The sequence below is a fragment of the Zonotrichia leucophrys genome, chromosome 1 (genome assembly GCF_028769735.1).
Source record: "Zonotrichia leucophrys gambelii isolate GWCS_2022_RI chromosome 1, RI_Zleu_2.0, whole genome shotgun sequence".
NCBI lineage: Eukaryota > Metazoa > Chordata > Aves > Passeriformes > Passerellidae > Zonotrichia > Zonotrichia leucophrys.
In genome coordinates this window covers 86,291,459-86,315,652 of record NC_088169.1, presented here as the reverse complement: position 1 = coordinate 86,315,652, position 24,194 = coordinate 86,291,459, and the positions used below count along the sequence as shown (strand labels likewise).

At 47.6% G+C, this 24,194-nt stretch overlaps 3 protein-coding genes across 5 annotated transcripts; 1 reads left to right on the top strand and 2 right to left on the bottom strand.

Moving 5' to 3' along the window:
* The first annotated feature begins 4,053 nt into the window (after nucleotides 1–4,053).
* On the top strand, nucleotides 4,054–5,187 carry LOC135442344 (thyroid hormone-inducible hepatic protein-like). Of its 2 annotated transcripts, none has more exons than XM_064702055.1 (2): nucleotides 4,054–4,515; nucleotides 4,801–5,187. In XM_064702055.1, the coding sequence occupies exon 1, from the start codon at nucleotides 4,104–4,106 to the stop codon at nucleotides 4,503–4,505; it is 402 nt and encodes a 133-aa protein (XP_064558125.1). In that variant the 5' UTR covers nucleotides 4,054–4,103; the 3' UTR covers nucleotides 4,506–4,515; nucleotides 4,801–5,187. The 2 variants fall into 2 exon arrangements, with proteins under 2 accessions (XP_064558125.1, XP_064558132.1); XM_064702062.1 differs by having other exon boundaries at nucleotides 4,059–4,515; nucleotides 4,806–5,145.
* Nucleotides 5,188–8,164: 2,977 nt separating this feature from the next.
* NDUFC2 (NADH:ubiquinone oxidoreductase subunit C2) lies at nucleotides 8,165–10,432 on the bottom strand. The gene is made up of 3 exons (XM_064702040.1): nucleotides 10,214–10,432; nucleotides 9,178–9,324; nucleotides 8,165–8,349 (listed from the first exon to the last, which is right to left on the bottom strand). The coding sequence occupies exons 1-3, from the start codon at nucleotides 10,350–10,352 to the stop codon at nucleotides 8,300–8,302; spliced, it is 336 nt and encodes a 111-aa protein (XP_064558110.1). The 5' UTR covers nucleotides 10,353–10,432; the 3' UTR covers nucleotides 8,165–8,299.
* A 2,222-nt stretch (nucleotides 10,433–12,654) lies between these two features.
* On the bottom strand, nucleotides 12,655–23,881 carry ALG8 (ALG8 alpha-1,3-glucosyltransferase). Of its 2 annotated transcripts, none has more exons than XM_064702021.1 (13): nucleotides 23,776–23,881; nucleotides 22,812–22,890; nucleotides 21,354–21,547; nucleotides 19,839–19,948; nucleotides 18,367–18,434; nucleotides 17,723–17,849; nucleotides 17,031–17,134; nucleotides 16,797–16,917; nucleotides 16,371–16,510; nucleotides 15,801–15,940; nucleotides 15,021–15,118; nucleotides 14,501–14,573; nucleotides 12,655–13,275 (listed from the first exon to the last, which is right to left on the bottom strand). In XM_064702021.1, exons 1-13 carry the CDS (start codon nucleotides 23,853–23,855, stop codon nucleotides 13,044–13,046), a joined length of 1,566 nt encoding a protein of 521 aa, XP_064558091.1. In that variant the 5' UTR covers nucleotides 23,856–23,881; the 3' UTR covers nucleotides 12,655–13,043. The 2 variants fall into 2 exon arrangements, with proteins under 2 accessions (XP_064558091.1, XP_064558099.1); XM_064702029.1 differs by having other exon boundaries at nucleotides 12,892–13,275; nucleotides 15,801–15,906; nucleotides 16,371–16,468; nucleotides 16,793–16,917.
* Between the last annotated feature and the right edge of the window lie 313 nt (nucleotides 23,882–24,194).

Here is a 24,194-nt window from a genome sequence, read left to right as displayed (position 1 = left end):
GCTCTGATATCCTCAGGTCTCTGCTGCCACAGACCCCCAGATTTGGGCAACCTTAGCCCTGATCTGCGGCCCTCCTGGCGGGTCCAGCCCCAGTCCAAGCCTCAGCTCAGAGTGCAGGTCCTGCCACCGCATGTGTCCCCAATGTCTCTGCACCATCCGGGCACATCCTCCTGTCTTATCCCTCTGTGGCACCAAGGGAAGGGAGTGTGGCACCATGCTGAGCATATGGAGCTGGGAGGAGAAGGAAGAGGGGCACAGTCAGAGTGACAGTAGTTGTCTTGCCAGGTCACCATGACATGCAGCGGAGCCCTGCTCCCCTGCAGTGGACAAAACACTTGAGTGCCAATGGGAAAGGGTGAACTAATGAATTCCTTCTTTTTCTTTGCTTACTTGTGCAGCTTTTGCTCTTCCTGTGCAGTGTGACAGTGGTCACAAGGGTTGCAGGTGAAGAGAGGACACGAGAATGTCGACCTCATGTTCAGAAGGCTTGATTTATTATTTTATGATATTTATACTACATTGTAATTATACTAAAAAGAAAGAGAAGGAAAGGTTCTCAGAAGGCTAGCTAAGCTAAGAATAGAAAAGAATGAATAACAATGGTCTGTGTCCCTGCAGGGAGCAAAAGCAGCTCTGTTGTGAGGGGTCAGTAAATCCAAACATCCACAAGAGACCAATCACGGATCCACCTGTTGCATTCCACAGCAGCAGATAACCATTGTTTACATTCTTTTTCCGGGGCCTCAGCTTCCCAGAAGGGAAAATCCTAAAGAAAGGATTTAAAGAAAAGATATCTGCAAGAGTGCAGCTGTCTTCATTTCTACCCATGACTTTTCTTTTACTCTCCCCAGTACTCTCCCCCTTCCCACCTGGGGGGAGTCACAGTGCAGCTGAGTGCGGCTGAGCTGCCAGCAGGGCTCAAATCCTGATATCCACAGTGAAGCTCCAGCCCTGGGGCAGATGTGTCCTACCCTGAGGCTACTCTAGGGGGACATTATGATGTCTCTGAACCTTCAGGATGCTCCATGGTGGCCCAGAAGACCTGGGAGCGTGGGGCTGCCAGTGTGTGCAAACCTCAGTGCAGCACAGGGCAGGCCAGACTCCAGGAGCACTGAGAAAGGGAGAAGAGCAGCAGTGGGTTCAGATCTGAGGTGGAGAGGCCAGGAGGCAGAATGGGCACCTGGCTGGGCTAGGAGGGGACAGCAGGAGGGGACAGTGGGAGACCTGCCAACACTGAGTGTTGCAAAACTGGGGAAGGAGACCGTGGCCTTTCCCAAAATAGAACCAATTCCTCCAATTGCCACATACTGCAAGATAAGAAGGGACAGGAGTCCTGGCCATTGACCAGCCATCGACTGGGGTTGATGCACTGGGACCCCCAAGCCAGGTCAGGCACAGGAGAGGCCTCAGGGAGCCTGGGCCAGGAGCCAGGGCTGACAATGAGGAGGGGTGCCCAGGTTCTCTCCTGTCCTTTCCTATCCTATCTCAACTCCCCACCATGTTCAGTTCTGGGGTCCTGTGGGAGCGGGCCCACTTACTGAGCCCTGGTGTGTCCAGGCTGCAGGCAGTGGTGCTGCTGGGAATGTCACCTCCCCCACTCCTCCCTGCTGTGCACTCAGGATGTGAACACTCCAGGGACATTGAGCAGGCTCTGTCCATGACTGCCAGGCTGAACACGGCAGCAGACTCCAGTGTGGGACATCTCCCTGGGAGTGCTCTGCTGCATGGAATCCTGCATGGGTGTCCTGGGTTGACTATGATGCTTTTATCCCCAGTCGTCTTGTTCTGTTTATGCTGAATAATAAGTTCTGCAACTTTAGGACTTGTTGCAGAGAGTGAAGGGGGCAGAGAAGAAGCAGCAGTTTGTCCTCAGACTCTGCACTCACTCCTCCACATTCCTGCTCCTGGGCTGTGTTGTCTGCGGATGGACAGACAGCGGGACAGAGCTCTCCTTTGTTTTAGTTAGTTTTAGCTAGCTGAGGCAAAGAAGTTCCCTTGACTGTGGGGGTTTCTTTCCTTTTCTCTGGAGCTGTTCAAAGCTGCTCTGGCGTGAACACCAGCAGGGCACCGGCAGCTCACACCTGGGCCCACCAGGCTGGGCCTGGGCCGCGGCATTTCCAGTGCCTGAGGGGCTGATCAGAGACTGAGTGAGCTGAGCTGCAACCCCGGGGAGGGGGCTTTCTAAGTTTGTCATCTCTTTTGGGGCAGCAAGTGGTTTTATTGTTTAACATTGGTTAGGTTTTATTGTTTAATGAACAGGTTTGTTTCCACTTTTTCCAAGGACATATTTCCTCAAGAACCGGTTGGGAGAGGGACCAATTGAATCTGCTGTCCTAGAGGAGCCCCTTTGGGGTTCTCTCCCATATTTGCTCTGAACCAGGACACTGAGTCATGAGGACATGCAGTGGGGACAGAGATGGGACCAAATGCCACAAGGAGAACTGCAACCATGGCACAGAGCTTTCATGGCCAATTGTGGAGCAGAGATAGTGCCACCTACACACCCATCACCCCATCCTGGAGCAGAGGCCATGGCTGGTCAATGGCCAGGACTCCTGTTCCTTCTTATCTTGCAGTATATTGGCAATTGGAGGAATTGGTTCTATTTTAGGAAAGGCCACAGGATACTTCTTCCTTTGTGCAACTTTCAGTGTTGGCAGCTCTCCCACTGTCCCTTCTTAGCCCAGCTAGGTGCCCATTCTGCCACCTGGCCTCTCCCCCTCAGACCTGAACCCACTGCTTTTCCTCTCCCTAGTGGGGTCCCCAAAAGAACAGAGAGCATTTGGCAAATATTCAAATCCCAAGAAGAATGAACTGGGGAGCAATCAGAGTCTGATGAGTGCCCATTCTGCCATGCTCACTATGAGCAGGTTGGGGAGCAGTGGGGGGACCAAGAGGGCAAAGCAGCTCCTGTGTCCCCAGAGTCCTGTGATGTGCCTGCACCTCCAGGAAGCTCCACAGGTGCCCTGATGTGTCCAAGGCTCTGTCTGGCACCTGCATGGGGCCAGCAGCACCCACCCTCCTTGGTGCAGCAATGGGCCCCATGGCAGGGCACAAAGAGATGCCAGGACACAAAGAGATGCCAGCACACAAGGCAAGGGACAAGAGGGGGGGGCAGGATAGGTGGGGAAAGGGTGGGCAAAGGGTGTGTGGCAGGGCTGGGACACAGGGGCACAGAGGGAGAGCTGCCAGCACCAAGGGTTGCAAAAGGAACCAGGCACCCCACAGCCTTTCCACAAACAGAACCACTTTTCATGTTTGCCACACGCGCCACAGGGACATGGAGGGACAGGCAATGCTGGCTGGTGCCCTGGCTGTGGCTTTTCTCTCCCAGAATAGCAACAATGGCAGGAAACCCATGTCCACAATCCCCTGGGGGCAGCAATGGCACTGGGCTGCTGCCACAGGAGTTACACATCATGGAGTCAGGTCCCTGTCCCTGTCCACATCCCTGCTGAATGCAGGGAGAGCTTGGGGGCATTGGATGTTTCTGGGCACCCAAATCTCTGGACAGCAGCAGGCTCCATTGTCCCCAGACATCCAGTGGGACAATGTTCCAATGAATTTCCAGTGTGTTCCAGATTTCCCTATGTGTGCTAAAGGGGTTGCTCAATGTCCCTGCAGTGTTCACATCCTGAATGCATGGCAGCAGGAACGAGGGGAGGTGACAGTCCCCTGCAGCCTTCCCAAACAGGGCACAGGAGCTGGAGCCACAGGCAGATGGCCCCAGGACTGAACGTGTTGGGGCATTGAGATAATAGAGGACAGGATGGGAGACACCCTGGGCACCGCTCCTCCTTGCTGCCCCCCTGTAGCTCCTGGCATGGAGAGCCAGCAGGACCCCCGGCCAGCTCGGGTGAAGGCCACAGGGAGGCTGGGCCAGGAAAGATTGCACAGAGCCAGGGACAGAGCAGGGCCGAGTCCCGGCTGGGCTGGAGCCAAGCCCGACCCCAAGGGCATCCAGCCCAAGCAGGGCTGCCAGGGGAGGACAGCAGGGGAGGGCCGTGCCCCAGCACTGCATAAAAAGCCCCTGCAGGGCCAGGGAGCAGTGAGCCTGTGAGAAGAGCCCAGAGCAGCAGTGCCAGAGCTGTAGGAGAAGGGCCATGGAGCAGTACTTCTCAGCCACGCAGAAGATGGAGCAGGAGGTGATGTTCCCCAGCCTGCTGCGAGGGGTCTTCCCGCAGGAGGAGGGGGCAGCCCCGGCTGCCGAGAGCCGCACGGACCTCTACGAGCGCTACCAGCTCCTCAAGGCCATCAAGCCCATGGTGGAGAAAGGCCTGGCCTCTGGGGCTGACCAGAGCCCCAGCGGTGCCGACACCGACGGTGACACATCCTTGGACAGCAACGGGGCCGAGGATGCCCAGCTCGAGGAGCGCCTGTCCCAGCACCTGACTGGCCTGCAGCAGGTCCTCACCCACCTCACCAGGGACACCAACGCCCTGACCCGCAGGTACAGCCAGATCCTGGAGCAGATCAACCTCAGCGAGGGGCAGCCCAGCTGGTGACCCTGTCCTGGTAAGACCTGGGGACATGCACAGTCCAGGGGCAGCAAGACAGTGGGTGGCTTCCCTGTTGGGAGAGGTGCCCATCAGAGCAGGGGTGGGGATGTGCTGGGAATGGCCTGGGAATGGGGGCTGTCCCCTCAGCTGGGGGTGGATATCCCTCTCCATGCTGGAGGAGGGAGCCTGGCCCATTGCTCTGTGCAGAGACTGCAGGGCTTCAGGGTCTGTGGACTCAGGGTTGATGGTCCTTGTGTCCCCCTGGGATGATGCTTGGAGTTAAAGAATACTGCTGTTGCAGGACAGGTGCTGGGTGTTGTCAGGAAGCACAAGACGTCCCCGTGGCTGACCACTGCCGGCTCTCCCCAGTCCCGCTGGCATTCCCCGCTCCGTGGCAGCTGATGGGATCTCCCAGCACCGTCTCCGGAGATGGCTGTGAGCACTGCAGAACCAGATGGCGCTTTATCCTCATAGGAAGAAGCATCCGGCTGTGCTGGCCAGGCCATTGGAAGAGCTGCAGGCTCGTGGCCTCCTCCTTATTTTCAAAGAGTGGCACCAAGTTGGGAGTGTTGTGCTGTGGCCCCGACCTCCAACAGTCCCTGGAGATTGCCAAGCCCTTTTCCAGCTGGTACCTGGACTCCAAGGGCATTCCCCGTATTTTTGCTAATAAAAGAATCCCTGGGAAGCCAGTGTTGTCTGTGTGCTGCTTTCACTCATGGAGTGCCCCAGGGACAATGGCAGGGGTGGACACTGGCTCTGCAGGGTGGGATATTTCCAGGGCCATGCTGGGGAATGTGAATGGGACAAAGAATCCCAGAGTTGTGGGCTTGGTTGGGTTGGAAGGGATTTTCAGAGACCACGTAGTGCAATGCCCTGCTGTGTGCTGGGACAGCTTGCACTAGACCAGGTGGCTCAGGACGGTGTTGAACCTCAGGGCCTGTGCAAACTCACTGGGCTACCTGTTCCTTTGTGTCACCAGCCTCAGGCTGAAATGTTTCTTCCTTTTGTTGAGACCAACACCACAAAAGCTGATGACTGATTTCAGTGCACAAAAATTGTGGGTCTGCCCAACACTTTGCCAGTCATGCCCCAGTGAGGGGCAGCAGAGCTGTAGGTCTCAGTCGCTCTAGACAGCAGCCTCCCTAGAATCCCAGCTCCATGTCCAGACACCCCAGCCTTGGGATACACTGGAGATTCCCATCTTCTCTCTCCTAATCACGCCATTTCTCTCAGCTGCTGAGACCACTCTGGCTTTGGCTTGTCCTGCCCCAGCGTGGGCAGCAGGGCCAGGGTCTCCAGCCAGCTGTAGGGGTGTGAACTGCTGAGGGGACTGGGGGCTCTGCAGGAGGCAGCTGAGGCCAGACCCAGAAGTGACCTCTCTGAAAGGGTCCTGGCCAGGATCAAGGGAGGAGAAGGACAGATCTGAGGTGTTTGGTGCATCCAGAGTCATGGGAGATGTCTCAGCAGGAGGGTACTGGGGATGATACACAGTCATTTGGACATGAGGGTGATATTTCCCCTCCCTTGAGCCATGGCCTTGGTTGGGCTCCCCAGGAGGACGGTGAGTTGAGGACAGGTTGCCCAAACACCAGCTCTGTGGCCACAGAGACTCAAGGATCTCACTGCACCAGCACCCAGGAGTCCTGCTTTTCTAGGAAAGCAGCTGCCAGTCAGCAAGTTCCCCAAATGAGGGCCAACAGAATTCCCTCCAGCCAGAGGGAGGATTTCAGAGCTGATCTGCTCTCTGTGTCTCTCCTCAGTCTGGGCAACATTGCCGCCCTGTCTTATCCAGAGGAAACGGAGCGTGAGGGGCATACTGGGAGAGATCTGGGCCATGCCCACTGCAATGGCACCTCTGGCTGGGACATGATGGAGCTCTGCCTTTGGAGTTCCCTGGTCTCCATGCTGATTGCTGAGGCAGGTGTTGAACCATAAGGAATGGATGGAGACTGGTTCCTGCTGAGGAGAGGACCACGGAGGGGGTGATGTCCCTCTGGTGGTTTACCTGGCTGTTGCTCAAGGGTGGGATCTGTGTTCCCTGGAGAACACTGCTGGCTGTGCTGGTTTAGGCAGCTGTGGAGTTAATTGTCTTTTCTCATTTCCGTACTGCCACTCTTGTGTAGGGACTGCAGCAGCACATGGAAGCACATGGGAGGAGATACTGTTGGGATAACTGAACTCAACCAACCCAAGGGACATTTCAGACTATAAGACATCAGTATATAAAGTGTGGGGAAGAAGTGAGCCACACTTGGAATGATGGCCTTTGTCTTCTGAGGTCAGCATTACCTGTGATGGACCCTGCAGCCCCAGGGATTGCTGAACACCCCCCTGCCCATGGGCAGTGGTGAATGTATTCCTTGCTTTGCTCTGTTTGCATGCATGGCTTTTGCTTTCCCTATGACATTGATTTTATTTCAGCCCACATCTTTTCTCGTTCTTGCCCTTGACTGTCTCTCTGATCCTGCTGGTGGGGCAGTGAGTGCCTTGGTGGGTGGCTGGGGTCAAAGCCCGCTGGTGTCACAGCGAGGGACACCTGCAGTCCCCTGCAGCCATGGCTTTGGGCTTGGGCAGCGCTCAGCAGCTGGAGAGGCTCTGGTGCCCCAGGGCAGTGTCACAGCAGGACACGGGGTGAAGGTCCAACCACGGCTGTTGAACATGACCAGTGGGTGACGCAGGATGTCCACAAAGGCTGGTGACCTGGGGCAGCTGGAAGGGCTTGCTGACGTCTTGTGGACTGCCTGCATCCCCCAGGACCTGTGGGCCTCTCTCTGGGAGCCGCTGTCCCTGCAGCTGGCTCCAAGCCCGCTGTGCCAAAGGAACCTTGTGCCTGCTCTGATTGCAGGGCATTGCACCACGCTGCCCCAGGGATGTGCCAAGGCCTGACGGGGCCCTGCTGGCCACTGCTGCTGGCCACAGCTGGTGAGAGGTTTCTGCCCTGCTCCCAGGTGGATGTGGGCAGACAGGGCAGATCAGGCATCCTGGTGTGGCAGGGGATGCTGGCTCTGTACCCACACTGTTGCTGGCCAGCACGGGGAAAGATCTTCCAGACTGTTGAACAAAATCAGAGTGGCAGCACTTCTTTTAAATCTGTTTAGGAACATCATATCCATCGTAGAGCAGTGTCCTGGCATTATGCTCAATGTGAGGAAGAAAACTAATAAAGCCTAGTTTTGAATCAAAATGCTAAATCAGTAAGAATCCCCCAAACCCAAATCAACACCTCCTCACCCCCCCAGAAACTGTCAGTGTTTGGATTCAGGAGCCAGTAACCAAGCGGGACAACAGAAAGGTTGGATCCTTATTATCAAGAAAGAAAAAGCAACATAATAATAAAAACCATAGAGATAGAATTACTTAAGGAGACCATGTATTTTTTTAGCTGTACAGAAAGACTTTCACAGCGAGACTTTGGGTACAGCATCTACAGGGGCTGGCCAAGAACATGTTCAAGGGTCAGGAGAAATGCCACTGAGAAATAAAACATATGAACTTACAGAACTGCTCTCTGGGATTTATACAATATATGTTGTGTGAACAACTTTCCATTCCTGCAATTAAAACAACTGAAAAAAACATCAATCAAAATTATTATTCAGTTACAAGTATCAGTCATCCATGTACTGACAAACCATAAAGGAACAGAAGAGCAAATAATTAAACAATAACTATTTAATCAAGCTTTTATTATATGAAAGTGAGTAAAGTTTCATCTTTTAAGCCATGGACGGTTCAAGAGTTGCAGCCACCTTGCTGAAGTTCTCAGGATGGCAGGAATTTATTCTGTGATGTGTCACCACTCAGCGAACTGGCTGGAAATCCTCCAAGAGCTGCCCTATTCTTTTCTTTCCTGCAAGAGGTGGGAAAATGTAATCAGCATTTGAGGTTGATTCAGAAGATGTTTTATATTACATCTTTGATGTTAACAAAGCCACCAAAAGTCTGATTTTTGCTACCCACAGCAAACTATTAGCTGCTCTTGTAACTAAATGCACAACTTTTTTTTTTCCCCCATACTGCTCTACAGGTCCCTGTGGAGGAATCTCAGTAGTTACAGCTTTTTATTTCTTCATCCTCCTTCCAACATGGCATGATGCAGACCACAATCCAACTGCCAGAGTCACCCAATTCTACTGTACTAGAAAATGGATAATTTTCACTCAAATCTGCCATTGCATCGTTGGACTCAGTGACAACATTTAATAAAAAAACCCCTGTTCTTCACCATTGCTCTAAGCCAACAACAATTCAGGTCTCCTGCCATTCCTATTTATTCTTTTTTCACTTGTTCTGCTTGTTTTCTGAATATTCATAATGAGATTTCTCAATCTACATGCAACAGGCATTTTACAGGAATAGACAGTAAAATTGTGAAGTTACAAGAATAAAACCTGTTATTTCTAATTTCCATTATTTCTTCTTCAGTGGTACAAGTGTGGTCTATCCTTTTTTTTTTTTTTGGCTTTGCTACTTTATACTAAAATGAGCTTTTAGGAGCAAGAGGGGGTCATCAATGCGTTTTTAACAGCTAAATAACAATATCTATTTTCACATTATAAAATCCTTTAGACTGCTGCAATTTAGATTGTGAAGGAGCAGGGAAGCCTTAGACCAGCAAAATCTTTGCACACAGGTTATGGCAGGCTGAGGTCTCTCCTAAAATACCAGCTGAGTGTACCTGTTGATCGCCGGAAGTCCTCTGGATGCTGCCTGATGTACTCGCACAGCTCCCTGTCCACCTTGGCATGCACGTACTCGGCGCGTTTCACCAGGTGGTAGCCCACAACGCAGCCCAGGGTAGCCAACAGGACCTGCCGGTGAATGCCTGCAGCAGCAGGAGAGAGGAACTGTCCCCAGCTCTCCCCCTTTCCCCAGGCCCCCAGGCACTCACTCCTCTCTCCCTGCTTTGCCCCTGCCAAGGTCCCTGCAGTATCCACAGCTCCCATGGCCCCTGCCAGGCCCCTCTTTCCTCAGGGCTCCCTCCCCTTCCCACCACCCCCAGGGAGTCACCTCAAATCACCTCCACCTCCAAGAGATGTCCCTTTCCCAGCCCCTTCCAGTTCCCCAAATCCCTCACCTCAGGGCTCCTAGCCCTGGACTCCCATCCCCACAATCACACGGAGAACTCCCTTCCCCTTCCACAGCCCCCCCGAACTCAGGGCTCCCCCTCTTGCCCTCCCCGCTTCATTTATCCCTCAGTGACCCCAAGTCCCCCACACCCCTTCCCCAGGCCCACATACTCCCTCTATCTCCCCATTCCCTCACCTCAGCGCTCCCTCCGCTTCCCCAGCCCCTACATCCCTCTCGGTCACCCCAAATCCCACATACCCGCTCCTGCAGCCCCCAAATCTCCTCTAGCCCCTCACTCCTGGCTGTTTCCCTTTCCCTCCCCTTTATTTATGCTTCAGAGTGACCCCAAATCCCACACCCCCCTTTCCCAGGCCCACATATTCCCTTTACCCACCCCTAGCCTTGGATCTCGGGGCTTCCTCCCCATCCCCAGCCCCTGTGACCCTCAAGGTCACCCCAAATCCGCCCGCCCGCCCCCATTTCCTCTGCAGTTCCTCATTCCTAGCTGTTTCCCCTTTCTCCCTTCATTTATCCCTCAGTGACCCCAAACCCCACACAGCCCCTTCCCCGGCTCCTCACCTCCTCCCTTCCCTCGCACCCCGCTCCGTTCCCCCTCCCCTCGGGCAGCCCCCGTCCCCCCGCACCGGCTCCGAAGATGGGGCGATGGTTGAAGGCGTTGTCCAACAGCGCCGTCATCCACCCCGCGAAGCCGAGCCAGACCGAGCCCTTGTTGAGCAGCGGCGGCGGCGGCAGCGACCGCGACTCGTCGGGCAGGAACACCATGGCTGCCGCCCGCCGAAGGTGACCGGGGGGAGCGGTGCGACGGCAGCGCCTTCCCCCGCCGGCCCGCGCCGTGCTCCGGGGTTCCGCTGCCTTCCCCGCTTATGGCTATTTTACCAAAAACCCACCCCAAAATCCAACTCCCCACCCCACAAACCCATCCCCGCCTCAAGCCCCGAGGCTGAGCGGCCTTAGCCGGCTCGGGGAGGGAGTTCCTGCAGCCCTAACCCCACTGGGTGAGCCGGCCCCGCTGCAGGGCCAGCGAGGCCGGCCGGGAAGTAAATTAGGGGGTTAATTAAGCATTAAAATCGAACGCAATTAATTTTCCGAGCTCAGATTAAAGTCTGATACCTAACCCATAGTTTTAGATTTTTGTTTTCAATTAATATGAAATCACATTAAATCATTGGTCCCTGTATCAGGATTGACGGAACCGTTAAAGAAACCTGCATTAACAAAACACATCACAGGTCCCAAAGGCTCCTCAAACTCTTTCCTAAAAATGCATATTTTAGCCTTTGTCCGTGAGAGGAAAGCTCATGTGTTTACAAAGAGTTTGATGGGTGGAAGTGTGGGTGTTAATGTCTCTACTGATCTAGGCCGCGGGTTTGTTGCAGAGCCCTGGCACCTCGGCCCTTGAAGCAGACAAGGGCTGCACAAGCCTGAACTTCTGAGCTTTGGGGTAACACAGCAGGTTCAAGGGGGCAATGTGTGGTAGGCGGTTCGGGAAGGCTGTACCTTCCCAATGCCTCAGCAATGGGGAAAGGAAGAGGGAAATGTGCAGCCTGGAGTTTAGGATCAAGGGAGGCTGCGCCCTCCGAAACCCTGAGAGAAAACCCTGCGGGTGCGCGCCCCAGCGGATTCCCCCCTGAATTCAAACAAAGCTGTCCCCTGTCTCCTTGTTGGACATAAACCTCTGGCACTTGTGGATTTTCCTGACATCTGCACAGGAGGAGGTTGGACATTGCTGCCCTGCAGTGGGAGATGCTTCAGTTGAACCTGGGATCATTGGGATTGTACAATGGTGATGCACAGCCACTTCCACAGTCATGCCCTGGTTCAACGTCACAGAACGGTTTGGGTTGGAAGGGACCTAAATGGTCATCTACTCCCAGCACTCTGCCATAGGCAGGGAGAACTTCCACTGGACCAGGTTGCTCTATCCAACCCAGCTTTGAACACTTTTAAGGGATGGCACGCCCACAGCTTTGCCTTGTGGCTTCTTTTTGGAGGATTTCAGGATATAAAAAGGCATGGCTGGGGAAGAGCCAAGAGGGGTGTTTGTAGGGTTTTTTTGCATATTAACATTTCCCTACACAGGACAGCACAGCAGACAGATAAACACAAGCATTGTGGATGCCTTACCCTCAGCAGAGCTTTGAGGCTGGAAGCTGACAGAAAATACAAGCATTGTGGCACCACTGGCAGCCACAGCAACATGGCAAAGCCAATGATAGTGTAAAAAAGCAGAAACTCTGAGAAAATATTTAAACTGGAGCGAGAATGTCTTGAATATGAACTCACTGGCAGTGAACACTTTAAATGTACAAAGTATTTGGTTACAGAAACAACCACAGTGATTAATGTACCTGTTGCCCTAACAAGAGCCACTCTATTTTAAATACCCTAAATATTCAAAGAACTCATAACTACCCCCTTGGCTGTCCTTGATGAAGGGGTCCCATACTTCAGCTAACATAGAAGAAAGTTCAAAAACTACTGTCAAAAATAGTCATAGCAGTAATAAAAAATCCACCCCTCTCTCCTCCCAGTTTTATGTCAGCATTGGAGTCCAAACCAGACCCCAACATCAGAGCAACATCTTCTAGGGATGGTTATGTAGGGTTTAAAAGGTATAATTATTTACTGCAGAAATAAATGCTATCCTATGGGGAACATGATTCCACAGAGGCAGAAAACAACCGACCTTTTCCTTAAGTCATTACAGGAACTGTGGACATTTGACCTTTTGTTGGAGTTGTAGAATTTTAAATTAACTACAAATACAGCTTATGCAGCCATATTACCTGGTACATTTAATAGTGTTAAAATACTTCATTTGAGTAGCATGCCTCAATTTGGTCATCTGGTCTACAGAAAAGAGCTACTAGAAGAATATGAAAACCTATTTGCAAAGTATCTATGAAACAAGGAGATGAACAGGACATGGACATATTACAAAATTTGATATTTGAGTGTGCAAAGCATCTCAGGACAAGTTTCCAGCTACATGCTACATCCTTGGTTGTGTGGGTGTCCCTCAAAAGCAGGGTTTAGACAGGAGCAAAAATAATGCAAGAAATGCTCAAACAAAAAATACCAAGTTTTTAATTTACAAATTCCATAGAACACAGTTACAATGCTCTCCCACACAACAATCATCCCTTGTAATTTGCCACAGCAACTTCTATTCAAATACAAATCATAATGGGAAAACCAGGCAGGTTTTCCTCAGGACAGAAGTCTGGGCCTTGTTAAGCTCCACAGTTTACCAGCAGCCCTGCCTGTCACTGTGACAGTGCTTCTGATCAGAGGTATCCTCGTTGGGCAGTACAGGAGTGTTGGAAGAAGAGCTCCCACGTGGTGATGGCACACGCACACTGTGTCTCGTCTTGGATGGCCTTGTGACAACCCCTCACCGTGCCAGGAATCCCCTCCAAGGGGTATCCTGGGACTGGTCCCAGCACTGTGGCTTTACTCAGCCTTTTGTCTGACAGGAGTTCTCTCAGTCAAGACAGAGATGTAGAGTTTCAGCCAAGAGTATGTGATTCCCAGAGCACAGTACACAGAGGTCAGCAACAGGGGGACAAAAGGGAAGTGCTGCTTCCAGGGGGTCAGGGGAAATATGATTTCACAGAAGATTTCCAAGGGCACTAGTTGAATGAGGTAGATTGTTTCAAGCCAGTTAAGTAGAGGTTTCTCTCTCCTGTCAGAGAAATTAAAAATGAGGTAGTGTTAAAATATATGTTAACTAAAAATAACTATTATGTTTTTCAGTTATCCCAATGCAAAGAGAATCTCCCATTAGATTGCAGTAATGGTTTCAATAACAAGTTAAAGAGTTTCAGTAGGAAAAAGCCAGTGTGATAACCAAGAGTACAGCTCAATATCATTATCAAGTTTCAGAATGCCTTGGAAGCCTAAGTAGAAATCTCATCAATTGCTCTGATCACCTCACTGTTTCAGTAAACAACTGAACAGCCCTTCATACAAAGACTTGTTTCACCAAAGTTGTTCTACAACAGAAAACTGGAAATGTCAGGTTTTTTTAACCTCTTCCCCCAAGCTTTCTGTAGGATGGACTTTTCTGACACTGATGGCAGGATTTTACTGCAGGTAGTTTGAAGGGAATTTCATGTTTCAGCAAGTTAAAAACAAGAAACTTGCAAAGAGCTCCCTCTCTTAACAAAAACTATCTCCTATGGAGTTTTTTAGCTAGAGCTTCTGAGACAGAATGACTGAATTCTTAAATAAAGAAAATCACCTACAAAAGCAGGTGCCTGAGGTACTGAATAAATGTTTACAGTACTTCATTACAGCTTGGGTTTGCCCTGAAAAGTCTGGGAAAGAGGGAAGTGGGGACTGCAGGGATTAGAAGGATAAGCACCAATCTTTGGCCAAGTGGTATGAGCTCCATAGGCTGTGAACTACACAGGGTGACTTCGGCAGTTCCATGTTCTGCCAACCAAATACTTGCAGCTTTGTTAACAAATTACAGCTTGCAAATTAATGTCATTTACAACCTGTCCTTTCCACACATTAAAATACTAACCAATACTGCAAAAATCCACAGTACAATAGGATAAACAATCTGCAGACAAATCACTAGTAGGAAATGCTAGAATACTACATTAAACCCTCAGAGGTTACAGCAGCACAACTCCAGGCTTTAACAGAGCATGAGGCAGGTGGGGATCTACAGCCTCCTGGGACTAACTGGGCAGCTGTCACAATAACCAGCACATGCTGAATTAATCCTAATTTAAGCACTGCCTCCTGAGAACAGAGGCAGCAGCATCTTTTGACTAGGAACACCTTAATTTGACTCCTCAGCATCAGTTTTCTGTGCTGCTTGTCCCTTAGGACAATGGCTGTTCCCAACACCAGAAATGTTGTTGTTCCTGGCACTGAGATCAAATTTCTTTAATTACCTGAACAGAGATTTCAATGAAGAGAAGCTATAAACAGTAAACAACAGCATAAGCAGTATTTTAATTGGAAGTTCTGAAAAACAAAGAACATTACGTATTTTTAAAATTAATTATAAAAAACTTTTGCCATATAAATATTGTAGTATCTTTAAATCTTACTAGTCACATTTGCATTATCTGGTTTTATTTTCTGCAGACCTACATGTTTTACTGCTTAGCATACCTATAAATAAGCATAAACATTTACTAAAGCAAATGTCAAGCATTTGCAATACATGTACTTCAATTATCTAGAAATATACTGAACACATTATAATTACTATTATAATTAATCTAATGAATTACTATTATAATCACATTATAATTACTATCTGAGATAGCACTACAAATAAGATTTTCCTTTTCTAAAGAAAACACAAACAACTGGCAAGTGACTAAAGCAAAAATGACAACCAAATCAAGACTATTGAGCTCTATGTTGCAAATTGTACAAAAATTAACTAATAGAAGAACCTTTTACCTGGTGCTGTGAACAACAATGGAAAAAGTGAGAAATGCCCTGTTGTTGCCAGAATCAAGTAGATGCCAGCATCCTTGGCTCTCTGAATAGACAATAAGCTAAAAAGGCAATAATTTGTTATGCTTTTGTCTTTTAGCAAAGAAACCTAATTTCAGCAGAACACTATACAATTGACTGAAGGCTCAGAAACAAGTCAAACAGTTTCACAGTACCCCCATCCCTGCTAACACTGCACCTGTGATGAAGTCTCCTGCTTCCAAACCATGTGGCCTCAGAGATAAAAACACAGGAGCAAAATCAGCCAGGAAACCCTCCCCCAAAAAACCACACACCCACTGAACAAAACTATCAGCAAGGCCCAGCACAAAACAAGAGCTTAAACATCACCAAATCTCTGAGGAAGGAAAATACAGTTTGTAGCAATACTGGTCAGGCAGTTTATGAACTACAGCTTCAGTTCTACCCTAGGCAGGCATGAAGCCCTTTTGGTAGAAACTGTGTATTGTTCTGGTCGAGCACAGTGCAGAAGATCCCTTTCCTCAGCTGGCTCCTGAGCAATCTATCAAGCATTTTCCAATATGAACCACAGCACCCATCAAGGTTTGAACTGCGCCCAAAATTAATTTATTTTACGTGCACTACACTGTTACAGCTTAAGGCATTCTATGAAAGAGTTCCTCTTCTGAAATATACTGAGAACAAAGCGATTCCCTTTGAGGATTCCTCAACAAGTGGCTGCAGGTTCAGTTTGGCCAAGTGCTTTGTACCACATTTGCTTACCTTAAAGGCAGAATAGCAAGGAGTATTGCTTTCTCATGCACGTGCCAGCCAAACATGAAGGAGCTCAATGCACAAAGAACAAGGCACTGTAGAAAGCCTCGGGGCCCTTGAGGTTTAAACCAAAGACAGAAAACAGAGGGCTAGAAACAACAGGCAAAAACAGGACTTCAGTGAAAAGTCTGGCAATCCCGAAGACAAGCCATTGTCCAAAGAGATTTGTCAATGTTACTAAACACCACTGCACCCAGGTTGTGCTCGTGTGGCACAAATGTTATATTGCACTGGAGGAAATCAATCCATTTGGATGAATGAGAAAAGACTGAAGGATTTTTGTTGAAATATCACGAGGGAAAAGCAGACTGAAAGAGCACAGCCAACTCCCCACTATTTGTATTGCATGAAAAAAATGTCTGCCAATCTAAGCCACTAAACACATTTTATCAGTCACTACATACTAGTAACAATGTACCTGTTGCCCTAGAATTAAAATTCATATGAAGTGCATACTATTAATTAAAGCCTACTAGGGACAAAATAGAAAAAAATTCAAAAAATATTAGTTGTTCTTACCAATATAGCTATGAAAGTACAGATTAATGTTGCCAGTGGAGTCACTGAAGGGAGGACAGTGTGCTGAAACTCTTGAACCAGCCCTCCTGTCATGGAGGCTTTAGGGATTTTTGTACCATCAAGAAAATTGCACTTTAACCCTAAAAACAAAATACAAAAAAAAGCACAAACTGTTAAATGCTAATAAAGAAAATGAAGTAACTGAACTAAGTACATGGCCAAGATTTTTCTTTTTTCAAAGGATGGCAGAGGGAAGTGATTGATCTCTGACCTACTGCTGGTAACTTATGCACTGGATTATATGGACCATATGATGTATGGCAATCTGAAAACACAATTTACTGCCTACATCACAAATGGGGAAGATGAAAACAAAGCAAGCTCCATCTGCAAACAGGCATCAAAAAGCAAGATTAACATACTGACCAAGAATTGTCAGTGCTTTATCCATGGCATTATACAAAGCCCAGAAGTTGGGGGCCCAATAGGCATGGCAGAGACCTCGCTTGAAAGGGAAGAGCCGTGAAATGACTTGAGGCAGCTGACCCTACAGAAAACAAGACCAAAGAAATGGACACTTTAGATAAGACATGGTTTATATTTTTGTAACAAAATTTTCTAACTCTTCAGGGGAATAACATGTGAAAAAGAGGTTATTACCAATACTAGGAAGGGTCCCAGTGAAAGAGCAGAAACAAGACAGACAATCAGTGCCAGAAGAGTTACATGAAGAAAGCTGAAACTCCTCCACTTCAGGGATCCATCTACAAGAAAAAAAGATTAAAGAAACAGCTGCTGTGGGAAATGGAAAGGCAAACCAAGCATTCTTCACTAACAAGGAATTCCTAGCATCTATCTAAAAGGGGCACACAGCCTTTTATGTCAATATATTCAGTTTCTTCCTTTAACAGCAGGTATTTCTTTTGCTCACGTTGCAGCTCCTGTATTATACAAGCTTTCAGTATTTTTCGAGTTTACCTTCCCTGTTCATATGAGGAGTATCAGGCACGTTTCAGTGCTAAAAAGTGGGGAGAAACTCGAAGAAGGTCTTTGAAATAGTTTCTAACACTGTTGAATTGTTCCATATCCAGAATAATTCTTACGGCTTCCAAGTGCCACCTGCAGCTTGTTTGTGTTGATTTTTTCTTAACAAAGGACTCTTAAAGGAACAGGAATTTTACAAAACAAATCTATTTCAAAGATTCTGCAAGATCCTAACAATTCTGCTCTCAAGCAGAATTTCTGTTTGACCCATTTTGTTCCAATTCTATCTGCCATGTCTTGAAAGCTCCCTTAGTTCCAGTGATTAACACAACTCCCCCCAAAAGCCAATGAGGAAAGCCCCATCTTACCTGCATTATTTGCAGTAAAGCAGTAGGATCGTAACAAATAAATGCCATATGCTGGGGCCACATACACATAGATGTGCTTGAAATGCAGAAGAACAGCAAAAAGTAGAGCACCCTCCAAATACCTTTTCTGAAAGAAAACAAAACAAAACCTAAGCTTTTCTCTTTGTAGTCACTTTTAATGATCCTCTGTTGTAGTCCTAAGGTGATGAGACATTTATTCTAAGTATTAAAAAGGGTATTAACTTCAAATTACAAATTCAGTAGTGTTATGCATAATAGGTATGGACAAGGAACTATCCTGTCACACAATCACCTATTCACAGCTTCAGAAGTATGTTTTCTAAGGACCAGTGATTTGGAAAAAGATAAAATGCCACGAAATTATGCCACATTGCTCAGGGGTAACACTGAATATAGCCTTCTTATGGGGAAATATAGCTTTCTTATTGCAGTATCAGTAAGCAATTATGGTGAGTTTCAAGTCTTTCTCTCTGCCACAAGCTCAATAAACAATTAGACACCCAGCTTCACACAGCTCAACAAGAAGCCACTACCATTGCCCACAACATGAGCAGCCCTATGAATTGAATTAATGCACCCAAAACACACATGGCAAGAAATCAACAAGAGTCACTTGGGTTTACCTGACACAGCCGAGCAACAGAAAGAAGCATCAGCCCAAAGAGGAAGCCATTGTACTGGAAGTGAATATCTGGACTTGAGTCAAGGAATAAAGCAAGCTTTCTTTACTACTATGTGTTCTGGAGAAGACTCAAAGTTTTGAGGAATAAATTAAAATTAAAATAGAATTTAAATCAAGAAAGCAACCTTAAACTCACAGCACATAGACACATGTCATTATTTAACCTTACCTGTAAGTAGTGTCAGACACAATTTACACTAATGCTGGCATATCACCTTGATGAAATGAAACACAACAATCAACACATATATTGTGCAAATTTTGTAATATAAAGTAAAAAAGGCTAAATCTCCACTTTAATTTTAAAGTTATTAGTTTCTGCCACGCATTGGTTAATGCATAGTGACAACAGCCCTCATTTTTCTACCACTTCTAAGTGTATGTAACATACAAAAGAAATATAAATGTATATGCAATATACACAAGAACTATGACAGAGAAAATGAAGTCCTCCTTTAACTGCACACTGTGGCAAGACTGACTTGCAGGAACTGCAATTTCCAGAGTTATTTTTATACAGGATATGGACCTGTTGGGAGGCATTCAGAGAAATCCAGGAAGATGGTCAGAGGACTGAAGCACCTCTGCTATGGAGACAGGCTGAGATAGTTGGGGTTATTTCAGCATGAAAAAGGGAAGATGCTGGGCAGAACGTGTAGCTCCTTTAGAAGGTGCTCTAAGAGAGCTGGACAGGGACTTTTAACAAGGGCATGGAATGACAGGGCAAGGGGGGATGGTTTTAAACTAAAAGAAGAGAGATTTAGATTAGATATTAGGAAGAAATTCTTTATTGTGAGAGTGATGAGGAACTGGCACAGGTTGCCCAGAGAAGTGGATGCCCCATTCCTGGAAGTGTTCAAGGTCAGGCTGAATGAGGCTTTGAGCAACCTGGTCTAATGGAAGGTGTTCCTGCTAAGGCAAGGGGGTTGGAACTAAATGATCTTTAAGGTCTTGTCCAAACCAAACCACTCTACAGTTCCATGACTGTTCTTTAGAAAGTCTTCCTAATTCCCAAATAAAGTTAAACAAATTGAATACACTCGGAATCTTAAAACACTTTGAAGATTTTCCTTGCCACAGGACAAACTTGGAACCACACCCAGAACACAGAACCACTCTGCTAATACTCCTGTAGGTGTGCAGAGGAGGAATAGCCAGCAGAACAGGCACACTGCTGCCAGACTGGTTGGTCCTCCTCCACTTCTGGCAAATCAGACCAAGGACTGACTAACTTCCATTTTGCCAAATAGTAATTCTAATGAAAACAAAGTTATTTAACTAATCCCAGAAACAAACCCAGCTGTGTAACTTGCTATGACAGCAATAATAATACAGGATTATTATCACACACTGTAAAAGGTTGTTAAAAAACCAAACAAACCACAAACAACTCACAATGGTTGGAAAGGATACGATCCACAATTAACAACCCAAAATTCCACAAGAGCAGAACAGCAAGAATAAATGTTGGTTTCTCCAGAATATCCTTTGCAGCTCGTTTTCCATTTATACATCTGCAGCACCTAAACAAGAGCAGAAGAAACAGAAGCTTTAATTCAAACATATAAGCAAAAATATTGTTGGTTATGAGAGTTAAGAGCCGCACTTACTCTGAAGTTTGCCATTTTATTAGGATGCAAAGCAACAAAAAAAGTCTTGCTAAATTCATCAAAGGCAGACAGTATCATGAACAAAGTTTAGTACAAAAAGGATTTTTAATGTCAATAGCTGCGGTGTGTTCCACATGCGAAAGCTTATATTATGTAACAGCCTCAGGATCAAGTCTCCAATTCAGTAAGTGTAAAGCTGTCACAGCCTGCTTGCCAACATGAGCAGTGCATTGCTACTTTTGGAAACAACAGAGGGAGTTGTAGTTAAGGTCCTCAGCTGGACATAACCTCTCCCTGGCTACTGCTGCCCCCTGCTATATATGAGTTGTTTCTGTTGGTTAAAAACAACTTATTACTTCTCAGTGTGAAGCAATACGGTTCATATGACTTCTGAAAGCAGTCTTAAATCACATTAAAAAGTTACAGATCATCTGTGTTGAAATGCAACCTCCCTGCCATGAGCAGAACACCTTCCACTAGACTGGGTTGCTCAAACCCCCATCCAACCTGGCCTTGAATTTTTCCAGGCAGAGGGCATATACCACCTCTCTTGGCAAAATGACCCTGTGCAGACACCAGCCCTGAGCCTTCAGCCTTACATTCATACATCTGTGAGTCAAAACAATAAAAGGAAAAGAAATCATAATGCAAAGCTAGTTGGCATAAATAAAATAAATAAAGGAGTTTAGGCAAGGCTCTAATCAGAGAATTTCCTACCCAGGTTTTGAGCAGAAAGAATAAAATGATGGGAGACTCTCATAGCCAAATCATTAAACCAGACAGTGTATTTCTCAGAACACACTCCCACTCTACTCTTCAGGGATAAGGGAAGTAATTCTTCATAAAGTCAGGCCTCACTGAAAGCATCCAATCCTAATTCCATCAGACTTGGAATAATCAAAACACTAGAGAAACTTTGCATATTTGATGATACTGCCATTTTCTGACAGATTTCCTTTATGCTTCTAGAAGAGCAGAGTAATCAGAAAAGTAACAGGAAAAAACTTGTTCTGAGCACACCAGCTGTCCTGCAACTCCTACAAAAGGAGTTCAGTGACAGAAGCAAACCCAAGTACAACACATGAAACAGCAGCTGGTGTCCAAGTGCCTGCAAACCCATCACATGTAGTGCAACTGTATCTCCAAGAAGAACACATTATCTTGTGTTTAGCAGTGTATTCCAAGATTCTCCTTGAACAGGTTCAAGCAACTTCCTTTACAAGCTTATTTGTACAAATAGTTATTTGTTGTGGCTACAGAACAAGCCCACATATGAAGGCCTATCCACTGTCCTTAAAATCAGAAGATTAAGACTTACTCATGAACTGCATATATGAAGAGGGTATCTGTAAAGATGACAGAAAGCCTTTGGAAGAAGACAGTTGCACGACTGGTGTAATTCAAGTTTTCAACAACCAACATCTGGGGGTCAAAGTACTTGGCAATGTGAGAAAGTACATATTCGAACCAAGCAAAAAATGGTGGATAATCCAGGGTCCATTCCGAGGTCGCCTAAAGACAAAATAAGATGAAATAGTTGATAACAAACCAGGCTGTGTGCAGTCCTTCAGGTACAGCTCACTGCAGCAAGCCAGCCACTGCATTATCTCTCAGTACCCTCTGTAACTCAAACACTCCACAATCAGTAGCCACTCTGTGGTGCTGTAAGCTGTTCTCGTGCAGTACTGGTACAGATGTGACATTTCCTGATCAGCAGGAAAAGATTAAAGAGACTCTTGTGCACCTGCACCAGTATATAACTGTTTGTTATCTGTAAATCTATTTACAGTAATAGGGCCATTATTACAAAATCTCAGTAAAACAGCTCAGAGCCAGTATTTGTCTATTTGGAGTGATCGCCAACAAAACCAGTTTCAAAATTACTTTCACTCATCAGTTAAGAAGCCTTAACTCTCACACAACCATATCATGACCAAATGGCATTATGTGATCTCTTCCCATAAGGACAGCTGCCATGCCCTGACCAAGAATTAACTCCTTGGCTGTGGAAACAGGAGAGGAAGAGGCATGAACAGAGCAGGCTGGGATGGGGTAAATTTTTCAGTGAGCATGATCCCAAATGCTTATGCTGCATTGCTGAAAGGCATCCTATGTTCTGGCACAGGGTTAATGCTGGCATTATAAAAATTTGTTCGTAAAACAGTCCTTGGATCAGTCCTACAAAGTTCTAACCCGCACAAATCGTTACTTCTGGATGTTTATGTGGAGTACTAGACACTACAGCATCTATCTGTCCCTGTACTCCAGCAGATATCAGGGGACAAATTAAAACCCAACTAGGTAGGCTGAGTCTATGACAAACCTAAAGGTGTTTTGCCAAGATAAAAATCAATGCATGCTACTAGCACACCAGCAAAGCTCAAAACTTTAATACAGTGATTGATTTCATAATGGAAAGATGTATATACCCATTAGCATGACTCACTCTTTATTCTGGTAACTGTGTATCACCAATGAGAAGAGCACAGACACCGGCAATTTAAGAGTACAAAGCAACTTGCTCTGGGGCTACACAGCCTCTCCAATAAGTGCCTTAATTGCTTTTCCCATTTTGCCTTCATAAGTACTTGCAGCTTCCCCAGCTAACTTTCATGTTTTAGCTAAATGCTACACAAGGCCAGCAAATTGTAACTGGCATCTTTTTGTCCCACTATATGACAGTCACCTACCATCCCTTCCAGCATTCACAAGGTCTGTCATACCACTGTACTTGTAATTCATACACAGCTAAAACACACCCCAAACATGTCCTTACCTCATAGTACCACTGAGAGAGGGGCAAGTTGTGAGTGATGGCAAGCCAGTTCCTATGGACTTCGAAATCTGTGGAGTAACTACAGAAGGTCCATGTTAAGAGTCACATACGTGCATGCACAAAGGGAGAAATTTCAGAGCACATCACCACATGCAGACAAGAAGGAAGCCACTCTCTTCCTTCTTGTCTGCATGTGGTGACGTGCTCTGACGCTACTGTGATCAAGTAACAACGATGCTGCTTAAGAACTCTGTGCCAAAGACGTATCATAGAATGGTTTGGGTTGAGAGAGACCCTGAAGACCATCTTGCTCCAACCACCCTGCCATGGGCAGGAGCACCTTCCACCAGACCAGGTTTCTCAAAGCCCCACCCAGACTGGCCTAGAACGCTTCCAGGGATGGGGTATGCATGGATTCCCTGGGCAGCCTCTGCCAGTGTCTCACCAACCTCACAGTAAAGATTTTTCTCCTGACATCTGATCTAAATCTCCCATTTTATTTAGTTTAAAACCATTCCTCCTTGTCCTATGACTGGCCATGTAAAAAGTCACTAATACAGGTGCTTATAGGGCAAGAACTACTTAGAGCTTGGCTTTTTAGGATTACTAATGCGAAATTCCAGGCTCCAACTGAAAAGTTTGAGCAATTTGCTAGGAGTTTTTCTCAGTATAAAAACTTGAAAATACAAAGCATTAATGTTTCAGCACACTTTCAGCCTTCCCGAGCAGCAGCCAGCCGGAACGGGCCAGCAGGGCTTCCAAAGAGGAAAGGAAAGCTGTGCCACGCGGCGGAGGCGGCGCCGCCTCGCTTCCCTCACGAACCCAGGTGCCACATGGACCTTCAGGGCCTCCTCAGGACCGGGGCACCAGGCTGCCCGCGGCCGGCCGCACTCGGGGGTTCGCGGCAGTCCCGTCCCATGCCACCCGCCCCCGTCCCGCCCCGCCCCGTCGGGAAGCTCCTTACTAAGCGGGGATGAGGAGGCACTTGAGGAAAGACACGCCGAGCGCCAGCGCCCGGAACCAGCCGCGGCCGCCCGCCGCCATGGCGCGCGCCCCCTGCCCCGCGCATGCGCCGCGCCCGCCGCGCCGGTTTGAAGCGCGCGCGCCCGCCGCGCTCGCGGCGTCGGGAGCGGGGCTGCGGCTGCGCGTGCGCGGGGAGGGCGGGGCTCCGTGAGGCGCCGGAACGGGCGCGGGGGGGAAGGGAGGGAATTTAGGTTGGGTATCAGAAATTCTTTGCTGTGAAGGTGGTGAGGCACTGGCACAGGAAACGGTTAATGATTAGCCTGCACGAACACAGATAAAGAATGCAACAAGAGAACCCCTGAGACCAAAAATCAAGAGGCATTGTGAAGAATGAGTGCATGGACTGAGGGTACAAAAGCC